Below are 16647 nucleotides of genomic sequence, written 5' to 3'. Positions count from 1 at the left end.
CTTATTCAAAAATTCGAAGAATGTTCATTTGCTTCAGAAACAGAATGTGTGAGCGTGGCATATATCTGCGGGAAAAAAGGAAAAGTCATATTAGAGAGGTGTAGAGTTGAAGAAATCTATATGGCAAAAATTGGGGCAATTGTTCTTGACAGAGTCAATGCAGAACTTGTGCTTGAAGAAGTGTTATTAAGAAATACCACAAGAGAAGATGAAGGAAGCATAATAGATGTAATACGTGGGAAGGAAGTCGCGATAAAGAGTTCAATAATGAAAGAAACCGAATTTTTAAAAGGAACCGAAATAAGTATTAAAGATGTCATTAGTTTTCAAATCAGAAATAGCTCATTTTTTGAGATAAAAAGATACTATGGAAATGGAGGTGTGATGTGTGGACAAGTTGGAAACGGAAAGTCTTCAAATATTGAAAACTGCACCTTTGAGCGATGTGCTTGTGAGGCAGATAATTCAATAGGTGGGAGTATTTTGATGAGAACTTGCGACGAAGGGAAATTTTATTTTGAAGGCAACAAGATTGACAGAAACATAGTTCCACCAGGAAGTGGAAAGGGGGGAGGATTGCATTTGACGTTTGAAACAGCAAGAATAGAATATTCAATGAAAAACAATGTATTTTCTAATAATGTTGCAGAGAGAGGAGACGATATATTATTGGCGTGCCAGTTACCATGGATAACACTTCTTCAATCGTTATGGAACGGAACAATCACAAACGAGACAGTGCAAAAGCGAATGTGGGTTCAAGACCTTTCTGATTTAAAAGAAGACTCTCTTGTTAATTACTTATTTCCTTTGTTGAGCTCGTGTGTGTTTGTGAATGAAGCAGGAAATGATGGACAAAACTGTGGTTTAAGAGAAAATCCATGCACTTCAATGGACATAGGATTTGATAGGATAAAGGAAGAGCAAATGATCATTCAGTTTGAAGGAAGAGCACTTGTTAATAAAACAATAAATGGAAATGGAAAGTCTCTGACGATACGAGGAAATGAAAATATGCAGAAAATGCTTATTGAAGAAGGAGGAAAATTTGAATTGACAGAAGGGGTTGCACAAACATATTTGTCTTTTTCATTTCTCCATATTTCAGTATCATGCCATGCAGAAAATCTTTCTGGGAAGCAATTGTAGAAATTTGGACTGGTAAATGTTCATTCGTTGATTGCTATTTCTCTTTTTCCGAAGATACTCGAAAGGCATGTGAAAAATGGATAATAGTTGAAGAAGGTGGATATCTTCATTTAGATGGAATAGAGTTTTTTGATCTTCTTTTTATGGAGAATGGAATAGCTCGATTGCATAATGGAAGAGCAATTATTGAAAACAGCTTGCTTGTTAATGTGCAAGCAAATGGAATAAGTCTTGTTATTGGAGAATCAGGATCTGATGTGATACTGAGGAACATATCAATTAAAAATTGCGTTGAAGGCCTTGATGCATTTGTTTCATCAAAAGCAGGCTCAAATCTGAACATAACAGGGAAAAGTTTATTTGAAGAAACGTTGACAGAAAGCAAAAACGGAGGGTGCATTAAGTGTGAAAATGATCTGAATGATCAACTACTTGTCGAAATGTTATCAATAAAAAAATGTTCTGCCAATATTAATGAAGGAAGAGGAGGTGGAATATATTTGGATTTATTAGATGATTGCCAAAACAATTTTTTGTTTTCAAATGTGCAATTTAATAGTAATCGAGCATTTGAAGCGAAAGATTTGTTTGTTTCGTGCAGAAAGTTGAATGACTCAGTAATAACTTCAAGATTTGCATTTGAATACAAAAATGAAGGGTATGAAGTTGATATGAAAGGAAAAGATAGAGATTATTTTGACGAAAGCGTTGATCTCCGAATGTTTCTTATGGAAAGGAAAGCTGAAGAAGTGTATGTTGCCAATGAAGGACACGACATTGCTGGATGTGGAAGCAAGAGATATCCATGCCATGCAATGTAGAATGGAATTTTTCATATTGATTCAAATGAATTGTTGCTTAAAAGGCAACTTATTCTAAAAGATAAAGGAATAATTGAAGATTTCTTTCTGTTTACTCAATCGCTAAAAATATCTGGATGTACCGATGAAGATAGAGAAACACAACACAAGTTTTTATTGTTTGAGAAAATAATAAAGGGAAATGCCGCTTCGTCTGTTATCACAACCACCGATTTTCTCACTTTGTTTTCATTGAACATGCACATTCCAACAAAATTTATGCAAAATATAAATGCATTGTTTTCATCAGTGGAAATCTTCTGCTTGAATTCTGCACATTTAGTGTACAATCGTCAAATGCTCTTGAATACTCGTTAATATCCACGACAAAAGGAACTTGTTTGTTAGAAGCATGCAATTTTGAGAGATTTTCGTGTGCTGTATCTCCGTTGATCATTTTATCTTCCATTCTTCTTAATAACGACAATTTTTCATATATAGACAATACGAAGAGTTTTGAAGGGAGCATTGCAAAAGTGTTGCTGAAAGAAGATGAAAATCTTGTAATCAATATGACTAATGCTTCATATTGCTCGCTTCATTCTAGCAATGGGAAAGGAGGCTTTTTTTATCTGAATTGCAAAAAATGTGCCAGTTTAATCCCTTTAATTCTTGGAGGCAACGTGATATTTGGAAAAAATCTAGCAGATATTGGTAAGAATTTGTTTATTTTAGCGGTAGATCTGAATACGACTGTGAAGGAAAATACTTTTAAATTTGATTTTTCTTCAATCAAAGCTGACGGCAATTTGTTTGTCGGAAGTGATGAAACGCATATTAATAAAGATTTATTTATGTTTCTCATCCCTTTTGTTTCCCTTCAAATATACGTGTCATCTAACGGTTTTGACGTTGCACGCTGTGGAAGCAAAGAAGAACCATGTAAAAGTGTATGGAAGAGTATTAATCAGATGAAAGAGAGCAGCGAAAAGAAAACATTGTATATTATTAATTCCACCATAATTAGAGATTTCTTCAATGCATCAAATTATTTGTTGAAAAAAGTCGAACAAATTGAGGGGAAATTTATGAAAGCTGTAATATTCTTTGAAAAAGCAACAGAAAACAGCTTGGATTGTTATATGAGTAATGATTTATCGTTTTCGCTTTCGAACATTACACTCCAATTATCATCTGGCTTCGACAACACTGCTATCACTGTAATAACAAATAGAGCTGGTGACTTGATGATAAGTGAATGTTCTTTTCATTCAGAAGCTCAAAGAGATGCTGATTTTATTTGCATTTTTGTTTATGCCATTGAAGGAAATGTGAATGTCAATGATTTATCAATGAACTCCTGTTATATTGGAAACAACATTTTCTTAATAAAAGATACGGGAATTTCATGTGATTTATCAAATTTACTTGTGTCTGCATTGAATGAAACAAGAGGATGCATTATATCAATTGAAGAATCCAATATTCACCATTCTGAAAATAGTGTACATGCCACAAGCAGCATGCATATTGAAAACTCGTCATTTTTGATATTGAAAAGGAGCGATAATCAAGTGAGTGTGCTTGAATCAAATAGTGATAATGGAATAGAATTGGAGATAAACAAGAGTTCATTCACTGACAACAAAACAGAAAGAAGTGAAAATGGAGGAGCAATATATTTTTCATTGTGTAAGGCGGGAACATTACTTATATCGGATTCAACAATCAGTCATTGTTGCTGCAGCAGTAGTGGAAAAGGAGGAGGGGCATATTTAAAATGTGAAGAAACTGAGTTGTTGAATTTTGAATTAGTCAAAATGAATATGAGTGCAAATACAGCAAAAGTTGGAAATGATGTATTTATCAGGTGCTTTAACATTTCATCTCAGATCAATGAAAAGCAATTTCAATTTGATCTTCGTGAAAAGTCTTATGTTCATTTTAATGCCATATATGGATCTGACCTAACTGAACGCACAGGCGACACAAATTTAATTGATTTCATTACTATTTATCAAAGCGATACGATTATTGTATCAAGAAAAAATGGATTAAATGAGAGACAATGCGGCACATATATTTTTCCATGCTTTTCAGTTGATTATGGACTTTCTCATTTAACTTCAGACTATATCAGTCTCATGTTCGTTGATACAGAAAGCACGATAAAAGCAGAAGCATATCTGGAAGAGATGAGCTTGACCTCTAAAAGCAGGTGTTTGTGTGAGGTGGAGATTGCAACAATGATCAAATGCACAAAAGAATCTTTTATAAAAACGTCGAACACTGTAGCGATATCGAGATTAAGCTTTATATTTGATTTAAATTTCATATCTTTTCATGATACGTTATTTTCGCCAAATGGAGGTTTACTAGAGATAACTAACTGTTCATTTTGCTCAAAGCAGCCAGAGCATTCAGAGATTCTTGAAAATGCATATTTGCCATTTCATATTATTCAAATTACCGAAGGGAAATATCATGGATATGATATCACAATAGAAAACTTGGTATTTTCAAAGCCTCCTTTTTTAGTTTCTTCTTCTCAGGAATTCTTGATAAGTATTGCTGTTTTTCGCAATCTGGTTGTAGAAAGTTCACTTATAAGTGTAACCTGCAGTGGACAGCTTACGGTGAGTCATCTTGCTTTTGTTAACAATACAGTGTCAAAAAACGATTTATCATTATTGTCTTGCGTGAGTGTGAAAAATCAGATACAGTTTTCAAACTGTTCGTTCAAAAACACAAATGCAGTTAATGAAAAAAGAAAATTTGCCACGATGAATTTGTGCACAGATGTGCTGATAAATTGTTGTGTTTTTGATGGAAGTTCAATAGATAGTGAAATAGAAGATTCAATATTCAAGCAATGCAACAAAGTGGAAGAAGAGATATGTATGTGGAATGGATCTCTGATAGATGTGATAAATAGTGCTGCAATAATGAGGGATACTATTATCGAAAATTCTCCAGAAGGTGGACTGAAAGTTAGCGGAGGTCATGTATCAATTGAAGCAGCGAATTTCAATAGCAATAATCCATTGATTGCTCACTATCCATCATTGAGAAGAAACATTGCTTGTACGCATTCAGGTAATTTGGAGATAATCAGTTTGAAAGGTGGAGATGGTTTGAAAGAAAACTCATCTCTTTGGATTCTGGAAAATGGATGTGCCTTAACAGGAATTATTTCTGAAAGAGCTTCTTCATTCTTTATTCCGGTTCTTGAATCAGTTGAGATGAAAGAAACTGGGGCAGAATTAACGCTGTCATTCAAAGGAATGTTGCTGCTTCCATGCAATTTATCGTTTGCAATATTAAAAGAAATAGGGGATGAGGAATTTTTGGATAGATACATTATTGATGAGGGATGGCATGTATCTGAGAAAGAACTATTAGGGAAAGTACCAAAAGAGGTAGTGGCAAATGAAAAAGATGATGCTGATGTAAGTGTGCATATTTTGTTTGGGAATCCAAATGCTCCATCATCAACTGATTCATTCATTCTGAAGAACAGAAGCAAAGATCAAACAGGTGTAAGCAATGAACTTGCTGAAGGAGGAAAAGAAGGAAAATCATCATGGGCTTTGATTGTTATTATAATGTTGACTGTATTGTTTTTGATTGTTCTTATTGTATCGATAATATTCATCGCTCGGTGGAAAAAGGCGAAGGAGCGAACAGAAGAATTGGAAGAGATTGTGGAAGATACTGTAAAAAAGGATCCAAAGATACTTGAAATGATAACAATGGAAATAACTCCCAACATTCAGCAGAAAAAAATGGAGAGTGAAGCAAAGAAGGTAAAAAGAAGAATGTGCAAAAAGAAAATGCAGCATTCAGAATCAACAGAATATTTGCTGAGCAAGAGCGAATCGACAGAAAACATTCTAGGGAGAGATTCAGACAAGGATGTCTAACTTAGTGGATGCAATGGCCTGTTCATCGCCTCACGAAAAGTTGATTGTAGATCTGAGGGATTCGTTGTTCATGCTGCTTCACGGGAGGAACGAGAAGAAAGAAATGGCGATTGGGGTTTGCAAGAAAGAGAGATGACAGCTGCACAGATCCTGTTCTGGGTGGCTAATCTGGCGCTGCACTCATTTGACGAGATGGAGAACAAGCTTCAGTCATTGGCCAACCTCAGCCCGCACATTGTTCTGTTTTCAGAGCACATGGTCATCTGCATTGTGATACATTCCGATTTTTCTTCTGATGACAGTTCAGACTCATCATCCATCTCTTCATCAACAGTTGTGACATCTGCAAGCGAGGATGATGATAGAGACTCTCTGCCTTCATCTGCATTTGAGGATGAGGAAGACAACAAGAAGGAATGTATGAGATGGAAGGCACCAGAACTGATGGTGAACAGGAAGATGGAGGCAACAAAGAAGTCTGTTGTGTTTTCTATTGGAATGATGGCATGGGAGTGTCTGACGCTCCAGATTCCATTTGGTGACTATGAAGCAGATGTAGCTGGAAAGAAAATTGCGAATGGAGAAAGACCTCAGCCAGAAGAAATCGATGGTTGCGAATTAAGAACAGGGGTGAAAGCATGTGTGTCACAGAATAGCGAGGAGAGGCCTGGATTGCTGGAAGTGAAGAGAGAGCTGTTTGGGCACTTTCCGGCTGAGGCTGTGATGGTCACTGCCTCTGATGCTATTGACTTGGAGGTTGGTTCTAATAATAAAGGCGAAAATAGGGATAGTGATGCTGAAAGCAGATATTCATTGATTAGATGAATGGAGAAATTCTGGATATTTCGATGCTTTTGAAAAAGATATTTTCTTTTTTTATAAGTCATATTAAAGGTTGAAAGGGAAGGGTTTGCGATAGGAATGAATTGAAGAGCAAATCGAACGTAACAAATCCTTTATGTGTATTTTCATGAACAATGGGTTAAATCTTTCGGGACTTGTGGTCTTTTGGAAGATAACTATGCATTTCATAAAAGTGTATCAAACATATGCACATATGTATTTGTGGCATGGTTTTTTTCTGGCCTGTTGCTTATTATTTCAGAGATTTTCTCTGAAGATTATGCATAATGAAAATGAAAGCATCATTGAGTTCTCTCGGATTTTTTATTTATTCTACTAATACCATTAATGAATATAAAGCATTTATTATCATGATTTGCAATATTTTACAACCTATTGTTGGTAAATAATAATTATATACGCGAAATATCTAAAATTTATATCAAAAACACAGAATATTTTGAATTTCAACAAATGCGAATGCATTAATCTCAGTGTGAAAATTTTTTGAAACATGAAAGTGCGAAATAATTGATGTGAGCATTTGGAGCAGTGGAGCTTAAAGCCGAAAAAAATTATGAAAAGAAATGTATAGTTATTATTCCATATTGAAAATATAAGTTATATTTGTCACAATTATCAAAAAACGAATTGAGGAAAAAACAACAATTACCATCGAAGAAAGGAAAGCATATTCATGCTTGGGAGATTTTAGACATTTGAACAAAACTTTCTATCATAAGCACAGAAACATTGATCCTGTCATAAAATCGAAGACAATCACAATTGGAGTGATAAGTTCACATTTGTATAATTTTAACCTAAAACATGGTGAAGGAGAGCAATTCCTTCTTTAAGTTATTGAAACATACATTGCACAACAATCAGGTTTATTCTTCTGTTGATAATTCATTAAAAAAAATTAATTTTGAACAAGAAGAAGATGTAGAATAGGAAATGAATGGCAAAACCGCGTTATATGGTAATGGCCTATTTTTTGTGAAATTAATATATGAGTAATGTTGATAATGGATATCATGTTTTCATGCATCAGAGATGTGCGGAAGTTGACAAAAAAGTCAAAAACAAAAAATTAAAAAAATAGAGGAAAAAATGGGTGAATGAATTTTCTTAAATTAGAATTTTGAAAAATAAATAATTAAACCAACTTCTATGGGGTCAAATTCTGACGCAGTTGCACCGTCCCCAGCTACAAGTGAATCTGATTTTTCAAATTCTGACAATTGAAGAATATCATTTTCATCTTATATATCAGATTCTAACTCTGATTCTGTCGAGTCACTTTCTTCACTTTCAGATTCTTTCAATTCATTTTCTTTTTCTGTTAAATCGAAGACGATTTCCTTTATTAGATCCTCAAATTGTATTTGTAAGTTTCTTCTGACAAGCCACATAGATAAATAGTCCCCAAGATACTTTTCTCTGCATCCTGTTTATGGAAAAAATTTCCGTAAATTCATCCACAAACCTTCGACAGTGTTTGTTCATGTATGAGTGATTTTGTTTTTGAATTCTCGCTGATGACAGACAGTATCATGAGCGTAACCATAATCTTTCAATCTGGCATAAGCCTTCCATTCATCGCTCATGATCCGAGTTCCAGGAAAAATTTTTGCTCGTATTATTGGAACCAATGTCAACCTTCCTATATGGCACAATCATCACGTGGTTCTTTCCTGCACCTCCCTCTGGTTTCCTTTCCACAGCTCCAAATATCCAGATTTGGCTCTTCTTTTTCCCTCGCCCACACTTTCTGCGCCTCCAAACCGCTTCGTTGATCTCCACAACTCTTCCCGGCCCTCCTATAATAGCTTGATTTTTGTTCCATATTGATGTTTATCTGACACGAATAACATTCGTCCAATAATGAATAGTGATTTCACTTATTCCAAGCAGTTCACCAATGTGTGCGGCTGATATTCCAATGTGATAATATAAAACAATCATCAAAAATTTTCTCAGTGGTATTTTCGAATTTTCCAAAGATGTGTTTTTAAGACTGACTGTTTTTTGCCGCATTTTCCGCATCTCCAATACTTGTAAAAAAATGCCTCCTAATGTAAATATGGGTGATTCTTTTTGAAAAGTCACAAATGTTAAATTTTCAAATATATCAAAAATTTCATGTTTAGCTCAAATTTTTATAAACATTCATGAAATTACTTAAGAATGTGTTAAATAGCATTATCCAATAATGGATTCCATATTTGGAAAGTTTGGTGCATGTTAACAGAAATTTGAGCCATTTATATAATTTTTGATTTATATGAAAATTAAACATTTGTGACTTTTCAAAAAGAATCACCCATATTTACATTAGGAGGCATTTTTTTACAAGTATTGGAGATGCGGAAAATGCGGCAAAAAACAGTCAGTCTTAAAAACACATCTTTGGAAAATTCGAAAATACCACTGAGAAAATTTTTGATGATTGTTTTATATTATCACATTGGAATATCAGCCGCACACATTGGTGAACTGCTTGGAATAAGTGAAATCACTATTCATTATTGGACGAATGTTATTCGTGTCAGATAAACATCAATATGGAACAAAAATCAAGCTATTATAGGAGGGCCGGGAAGAGTTGTGGAGATCAACGAAGCGGTTTGGAGGCGCAGAAAGTGTGGGCGAGGGAAAAAGAAGAGCCAAATCTGGATATTTGGAGCTGTGGAAAGGAAACCAGAGGGAGGTGCAGGAAAGAACCACGTGATGATTGTGCCATATAGGAAGGTTGACATTGGTTCCAATAATACGAGCAAAAATTTTTCCTGGAACTCGGATCATGAGCGATGAATGGAAGGCTTATGCCAGATTGAAAGATTATGGTTACGCTCATGATACTGTCTGTCATCAGCGAGAATTCAAAAACAAAATCACTCATACATGAACAAACACTGTCGAAGGTTTGTGGATGAATTTACGGAAATTTTTTCCATAAACAGGATGCAGAGAAAAGTATCTTGGGGACTATTTATCTATGTGGCTTGTCAGAAGAAACTTACAAATACAATTTGAGGATCTAATAAAGGAAATCGTCTTCGATTTAACAGAAAAAGAAAATGAATTGAAAGAATCTGAAAGTGAAGAAAGTGACTCGACAGAATCAGAGTTAGAATCTGATATATAAGATGAAAATGATATTCTTCAATTGTCAGAATTTGAAAAATCAGATTCACTTGTAGCTGGGGACGGTGCAACTGCGTCAGAATTTGACCCCATAGAAGTTGGTTTAATTATTTATTTTTCAAAATTCTAATTTAAGAAAATTCATTCACCCATTTTTCCTCTATTTTTTAATTTTTGTTTTTGACTTTTTGTCAACTTCCGCACATCTCTGATGCATGAAAACATGATATCCATTATCAACATTACTCATATATTAATTTCACAAAAATAGGCCATTACCATATAACGCGGTTTTGCCATTCATTTCCTATTCTACATCTTCTTCTTGTTCAAAATTAATTTTTTTTAATGAATTATCAACAGAAGAATAAACCTGATTGTTGTGCAATGTATGTTTCAATAACTTAAAGAAGGAATTGCTCTCCTTCACCATGTTTTAGGTTAAAATTATACAAATGTGAACTTATCACTCCAATTGTGATTGTCTTCGATTTTATGACAGGATCAATGTTTCTGTGCTTATGATAGAAAGTTTTGTTCAAATGTCTAAAATCTCCCAAGCATGAATATGCTTTCCTTTCTTCGATGGTAATTGTTGTTTTTTCCTCAATTCGTTTTTTGATAATTGTGACAAATATAACTTATATTTTCAATATGGAATAATAACTATACATTTCTTTTCATAATTTTTTTCGGCTTTAAGCTCCACTGCTCCAAATGCTCACATCAATTATTTCGCACTTTCATGTTTCAAAAAATTTTCACACTGAGATTAATGCATTCGCATTTGTTGAAATTCAAAATATTCTGTGTTTTTGATATAAATTTTAGATATTTCGCGTATATAATTATTATTTACCAACAATAGGTTGTAAAATATTGCAAATCATGATAATAAATGCTTTATATTCATTAATGGTATTAGTAGAATAAATAAAAAATCCGAGAGAACTCAATGATGCTTTCATTTTCATTATGCATAATCTTCAGAGAAAATCTCTGAAATAATAAGCAACAGGCCAGAAAAAAACCATGCCACAAATACATATGTGCATATGTTTGATACACTTTTATGAAATGCATAGTTATCTTCCAAAAGACCACAAGTCCCGAAAGATTTAACCCATTGTTCATGAAAATACACATAAAGGATTTGTTACGTTCGATTTGCTCTTCAATTCATTCCTATCGCAAACCCTTCCCTTTCAACCTTTAATATGACTTATAAAAAAAGAAAATATCTTTTTCAAAAGCATCGAAATATCCAGAATTTCTCCATTCATCTAATCAATGAATATCTGCTTTCAGCATCACTATCCCTATTTTCGCCTTTATTATTAGAACCAACCTCCAAGTCAATAGCATCAGAGGCAGTGACCATCACAGCCTCAGCCGGAAAGTGCCCAAACAGCTCTCTTCACTTCCAGCAATCCAGGCCTCTCCTCGCTATTCTGTGACACACATGCTTTCACCCCTGTTCTTAATTCGCAACCATCGATTTCTTCTGGCTGAGGTCTTTCTCCATTCGCAATTTTCTTTCCAGCTACATCTGCTTCATAGTCACCAAATGGAATCTGGAGCGTCAGACACTCCCATGCCATCATTCCAATAGAAAACACAACAGACTTCTTTGTTGCCTCCATCTTCCTGTTCACCATCAGTTCTGGTGCCTTCCATCTCATACATTCCTTCTTGTTGTCTTCCTCATCCTCAAATGCAGATGAAGGCAGAGAGTCTCTATCATCATCCTCGCTTGCAGATGTCACAACTGTTGATGAAGAGATGGATGATGAGTCTGAACTGTCATCAGAAGAAAAATCGGAATGTATCACAATGCAGATGACCATGTGCTCTGAAAACAGAACAATGTGCGGGCTGAGGTTGGCCAATGACTGAAGCTTGTTCTCCATCTCGTCAAATGAGTGCAGCGCCAGATTAGCCACCCAGAACAGGATCTGTGCAGCTGTCATCTCTCTTTCTTGCAAACCCCAATCGCCATTTCTTTCTTCTCGTTCCTCCCGTGAAGCAGCATGAACAACGAATCCCTCAGATCTACAATCAACTTTTCGTGAGGCGATGAACAGGCCATTGCATCCACTAAGTTAGACATCCTTGTCTGAATCTCTCCCTAGAATGTTTTCTGTCGATTCGCTCTTGCTCAGCAAATATTCTGTTGATTCTGAATGCTGCATTTTCTTTTTGCACATTCTTCTTTTTACCTTCTTTGCTTCACTCTCCATTTTTTTCTGCTGAATGTTGGGAGTTATTTCCATTGTTATCATTTCAAGTATCTTTGGATCCTTTTTTACAGTATCTTCCACAATCTCTTCCAATTCTTCTGTTCGCTCCTTCGCCTTTTTCCACCGAGCGATGAATATTATCGATACAATAAGAACAATCAAAAACAATACAGTCAACATTATAATAACAATCAAAGCCCATGATGATTTTCCTTCTTTTCCTCCTTCAGCAAGTTCATTGCTTACACCTGTTTGATCTTTGCTTCTGTTCTTCAGAATGAATGAATCAGTTGATGATGGAGCATTTGGATTCCCAAACAAAATATGCACACTTACATCAGCATCATCTTTTTCATTTGCCACTACCTCTTTTGGTACTTTCCCTAATAGTTCTTTCTCAGATACATGCCATCCCTCATCAATAATGTATCTATCCAAAAATTCCTCATCCCCTATTTCTTTTAATATTGCAAACGATAAATTGCATGGAAGCAGCAACATTCCTTTGAATGACAGCGTTAATTCTGCCCCAGTTTCTTTCATCTCAACTGATTCAAGAACCGGAATAAAGAATGAAGAAGCTCTTTCAGAAATAATTCCTGTTAAGGCACATCCATTTTCCAGAATCCAAAGAGATGAGTTTTCTTTCAAACCATCTCCACCTTTCAAACTGATTATCTCCAAATTACCTGAATGCGTACAAGCAATGTTTCTTCTCAATGATGGATAGTGAGCAATCAATGGATTATTGCTATTGAAATTCGCTGCTTCAATTGATACATGACCTCCGCTAACTTTCAGTCCACCTTCTGGAGAATTTTCGATAATAGTATCCCTCATTATTGCAGCACTATTTATCACATCTATCAGAGATCCATTCCACATACATATCTCTTCTTCCACTTTGTTGCATTGCTTGAATATTGAATCTTCTATTTCACTATCTATTGAACTTCCATCAAAAACACAACAATTTATCAGCACATCTGTGCACAAATTCATCGTGGCAAATTTTCTTTTTTCATTAACTGCATTTGTGTTTTTGAACGAACAGTTTGAAAACTGTATCTGATTTTTCACACTCACGCAAGACAATAATGATAAATCGTTTTTTGACACTGTATTGTTAACAAAAGCAAGATGACTCACCGTAAGCTGTCCACTGCAGGTTACACTTATAAGTGAACTTTCTACAACCAGATTGCGAAAAACAGCAATACTTATCAAGAATTCCTGAGAAGAAGAAACTAAAAAAGGAGGCTTTGAAAATACCAAGTTTTCTATTGTGATATCATATCCATGATATTTCCCTTCGGTAATTTGAATAATATGAAATGGCAAATATGCATTTTCAAGAATCTCTGAATGCTCTGGCTGCTTTGAGCAAAATGAACAGTTAGTTATCTCTAGTAAACCTCCATTTGGCGAAAATAACGTATCATGAAAAGATATGAAATTTAAATCAAATATAAAGCTTAATCTCGATATCGCTACAGTGTTCGACGTTTTTATAAAAGATTCTTTTGTGCATTTGATCATTGTTGCAATCTCCACCTCACACAAACACCTGCTTTTAGAGGTCAAGCTCATCTCTTCCAGATATGCTTCTGCTTTTATCGTGCTTTCTGTATCAACGAACATGAGACTGATATAGTCTGAAGTTAAATGAGAAAGTCCATAATCAACTGAAAAGCATGGAAAAATATATGTGCCGCATTGTCTCTCATTTAATCCATTTTTTCTTGATACAATAATCGTATCGCTTTGATAAATAGTAATGAAATCAATTAAATTTGTGTCGCCTGTGCGTTCAGTTAGGTCAGATCCATATATGGCATTAAAATGAACATAAGACTTTTCACGAAGATCAAATTGAAATTGCTTTTCATTGATCTGAGATGAAATGTTAAAGCACCTGATAAATACATCATTTCCAACTTTTGCTGTATTTGCACTCATATTCATTTTGACTAATTCAAAATTCAACAACTCAGTTTCTTCACATTTTAAATATGCCCCTCCTCCTTTTCCACTACTGCTGCAGCAACAATGACTGATTGTTGAATCCGATATAAGTAATGTTCCCGCCTTACACAATGAAAAATATATTGCTCCTCCATTTTCACTTCTTTCTGTTTTGTTGTCAGTGAATGAACTCTTGTTTATCTCCAATTCTATTCCATTATCACTATTTGATTCAAGCACACTCACTTGATTATCGCTCCTTTTCAATATCAAAAATGACGAGTTTTCAATATGCATGCTGCTTGTGGCATGTACACTATTTTCAGAATGGTGAATATTGGATTCTTCAATTGATATAATGCATCCTCTTGTTTCATTCAATGCAGACACAAGTAAATTTGATAAATCACATGAAATTCCCGTATCTTTTATTAAGAAAATGTTGTTTCCAATATAACAGGAGTTCATTGATAAATCATTGACATTCACATTTCCTTCAATGGCATAAACAAAAATGCAAATAAAATCAGCATCTCTTTGAGCTTCTGAATGAAAAGAACATTCACTTATCATCAAGTCACCAGCTCTATTTGTTATTACAGTGATAGCAGTGTTGTCGAAGCCAGATGATAATTGGAGTGTAATGTTCGAAAGCGAAAACGATAAATCATTACTCATATAACAATCCAAGCTGTTTTCTGTTGCTTTTTCAAAGAATATTACAGCTTTCATAAATTTCCCCTCAATTTGTTCGACTTTTTTCAACAAATAATTTGATGCATTGAAGAAATCTCTAATTATGGTGGAATTAATAATATACAATGTTTTCTTTTCGCTGCTCTCTTTCATCTGATTAATACTCTTCCATACACTTTTACATGGTTCTTCTTTGCTTCCACAGCGTGCAACGTCAAAACCGTTAGATGACACGTATATTTGAAGGGAAACAAAAGGGATGAGAAACATAAATAAATCTTTATTAATATGCGTTTCATCACTTCCGACAAACAAATTGCCGTCAGCTTTGATTGAAGAAAAATCAAATTTAAAAGTATTTTCCTTCACAGTCGTATTCAGATCTACCGCTAAAATAAACAAATTCTTACCAATATCTGCTAGATTTTTTCCAAATATCACGTTGCCTCCAAGAATTAAAGGGATTAAACTGGCACATTTTTTGCAATTCAGATAAAAAAGCCTCCTTTCCCATTGCTAGAATGAAGCGAGCAATATGAAGCATTAGTCATATTGATTACAAGATTTTCATCTTCTTTCAGCAACACTTTTGCAATGCTCCCTTCAAAACTCTTCGTATTGTCTATATATGAAAAATTGTCGTTATTAAGAAGAATGGAAGATAAAATGATCAACGGAGATACAGCACACGAAAATCTCTCAAAATTGCATGCTTCTAACAAACAAGTTCCTTTTGTCGTGGATATTAACGAGTATTCAAGAGCATTTGACGATTGTACACTAAATGTGCAGAATTCAAGCAGAAGATTTCCACTGATGAAAACAATGCATTTATATTTTGCATAAATTTTGTTGGAATGTGCATGTTCAATGAAAACAAAGTGAGAAAATCGGTGGTTGTGATAACAGACGAAGCGGCATTTCCCTTTATTATTTTCTCAAACAATAAAAACTTGTGTTGTGTTTCTCTATCTTCATCGGTACATCCAGATATTTTTAGCGATTGAGTAAACAGAAAGAAATCTTCAATTATTCCTTTATCTTTTAGAATAAGTTGCCTTTTAAGCAACAATTCATTTGAATCAATATGAAAAATTCCATTCTACATTGCATGGCATGGATATCTCTTGCTTCCACATCCAGCAATGTCGTGTCCTTCATTGGCAACATACACTTCTTCAGCTTTCCTTTCCATAAGAAACATTCGGAGATCAACGCTTTCGTCAAAATAATCTCTATCTTTTCCTTTCATATCAACTTCATACCCTTCATTTTTGTATTCAAATGCAAATCTTGAAGTTATTACTGAGTCATTCAACTTTCTGCACGAAACAAACAAATCTTTCGCTTCAAATGCTCGATTACTATTAAATTGCACATTTGAAAACAAAAAATTGTTTTGGCAATCATCTAATAAATCCAAATATATTCCACCTCCTCTTCCTTCATTAATATTGGCAGAACATTTTTTATTGATAACATTTCGACAAGTAGTTGATCATTCAGATCATTTTCACACTTAATGCACCCTCCGTTTTTGCTTTCTGTCAACGTTTCTTCAAATAAACTTTTCCCTGTTATGTTCAGATTTGAGCCTGCTTTTGATGAAACAAATGCATCAAGGCCTTCAACGCAATTTTTAATTGATATGTTCCTCAGTATCACATCAGATCCTGATTCTCCAATAACAAGACTTATTCCATTTGCTTGCACATTAACAAGCAAGCTGTTTTCAATAATTGCTCTTCCATTATGCAATCGAGCTATTCCATTCTCCATAAAAAGAAGATCAAAAAACTCTATTCCATCTAAATGAAGATATCCACCTTCTTCAACTATTATCCATTTTTCACATGCCTTTCGAGTATCTTCGGAAAAGAG

General features: G+C 34.5%; 7 protein-coding genes across 7 annotated transcripts; 4 read left to right on the top strand and 3 right to left on the bottom strand.

The window, feature by feature from the left end:
* Nucleotides 1-120: 120 nt before the first annotated feature.
* Nucleotides 121-1149, top strand: MONOS_6958c2 (uncharacterized protein; the record flags this gene model as incomplete). Its single annotated transcript, XM_067877242.1, has 1 exon — nt 121-1149. One exon carries the CDS (start codon nt 121-123, stop codon nt 1147-1149), a length of 1029 nt encoding a protein of 342 aa, XP_067729097.1.
* Nucleotides 1150-1292: 143 nt separating this feature from the next.
* Nucleotides 1293-1970, top strand: MONOS_6957c2 (uncharacterized protein; the record flags this gene model as incomplete). Its single annotated transcript, XM_067877240.1, has 2 exons — nt 1293-1552; nt 1709-1970. 2 exons carry the CDS (start codon nt 1293-1295, stop codon nt 1968-1970), a joined length of 522 nt encoding a protein of 173 aa, XP_067729096.1.
* Nucleotides 1971-4894: 2924 nt separating this feature from the next.
* MONOS_6956c2 (uncharacterized protein) lies at nt 4895-5872 on the top strand (the record flags this gene model as incomplete). Its single annotated transcript, XM_067877238.1, has 1 exon — nt 4895-5872. The coding sequence occupies one exon, from the start codon at nt 4895-4897 to the stop codon at nt 5870-5872; it is 978 nt and encodes a 325-aa protein (XP_067729095.1).
* Nucleotides 5873-6004: 132 nt separating this feature from the next.
* Nucleotides 6005-6697, top strand: MONOS_6955 (uncharacterized protein; the record flags this gene model as incomplete). Its single annotated transcript, XM_067877236.1, has 1 exon — nt 6005-6697. One exon carries the CDS (start codon nt 6005-6007, stop codon nt 6695-6697), a length of 693 nt encoding a protein of 230 aa, XP_067729094.1.
* Nucleotides 6698-11253: 4556 nt separating this feature from the next.
* Nucleotides 11254-11835, bottom strand: MONOS_17439 (uncharacterized protein; the record flags this gene model as incomplete). The annotated part of the gene is made up of 1 exon (XM_067870359.1): nt 11254-11835. The coding sequence occupies one exon, from the start codon at nt 11833-11835 to the stop codon at nt 11254-11256; it is 582 nt and encodes a 193-aa protein (XP_067729093.1).
* Nucleotides 11836-11967: 132 nt separating this feature from the next.
* Nucleotides 11968-12945, bottom strand: MONOS_6956c1 (uncharacterized protein; the record flags this gene model as incomplete). The annotated part of the gene is made up of 1 exon (XM_067877237.1): nt 11968-12945. The coding sequence occupies one exon, from the start codon at nt 12943-12945 to the stop codon at nt 11968-11970; it is 978 nt and encodes a 325-aa protein (XP_067729092.1).
* Nucleotides 12946-15868: 2923 nt separating this feature from the next.
* Nucleotides 15869-16545, bottom strand: MONOS_6957c1 (uncharacterized protein; the record flags this gene model as incomplete). Its single annotated transcript, XM_067877239.1, has 2 exons — nt 15869-16130; nt 16286-16545. The coding sequence occupies 2 exons, from the start codon at nt 16543-16545 to the stop codon at nt 15869-15871; spliced, it is 522 nt and encodes a 173-aa protein (XP_067729091.1).
* Nucleotides 16546-16647: the final 102 nt, after the last annotated feature.

Source organism: Monocercomonoides exilis (genome assembly GCF_001643675.1).
Source record: "Monocercomonoides exilis strain PA203 chromosome Unknown scaffold17-1647472, whole genome shotgun sequence".
NCBI lineage: Eukaryota > Preaxostyla > Oxymonadida > Polymastigidae > Monocercomonoides > Monocercomonoides exilis.
The sequence above is the reverse complement of the archived record's forward strand: the minus strand, read 5'-3'. Positions and strand labels throughout refer to the sequence as shown.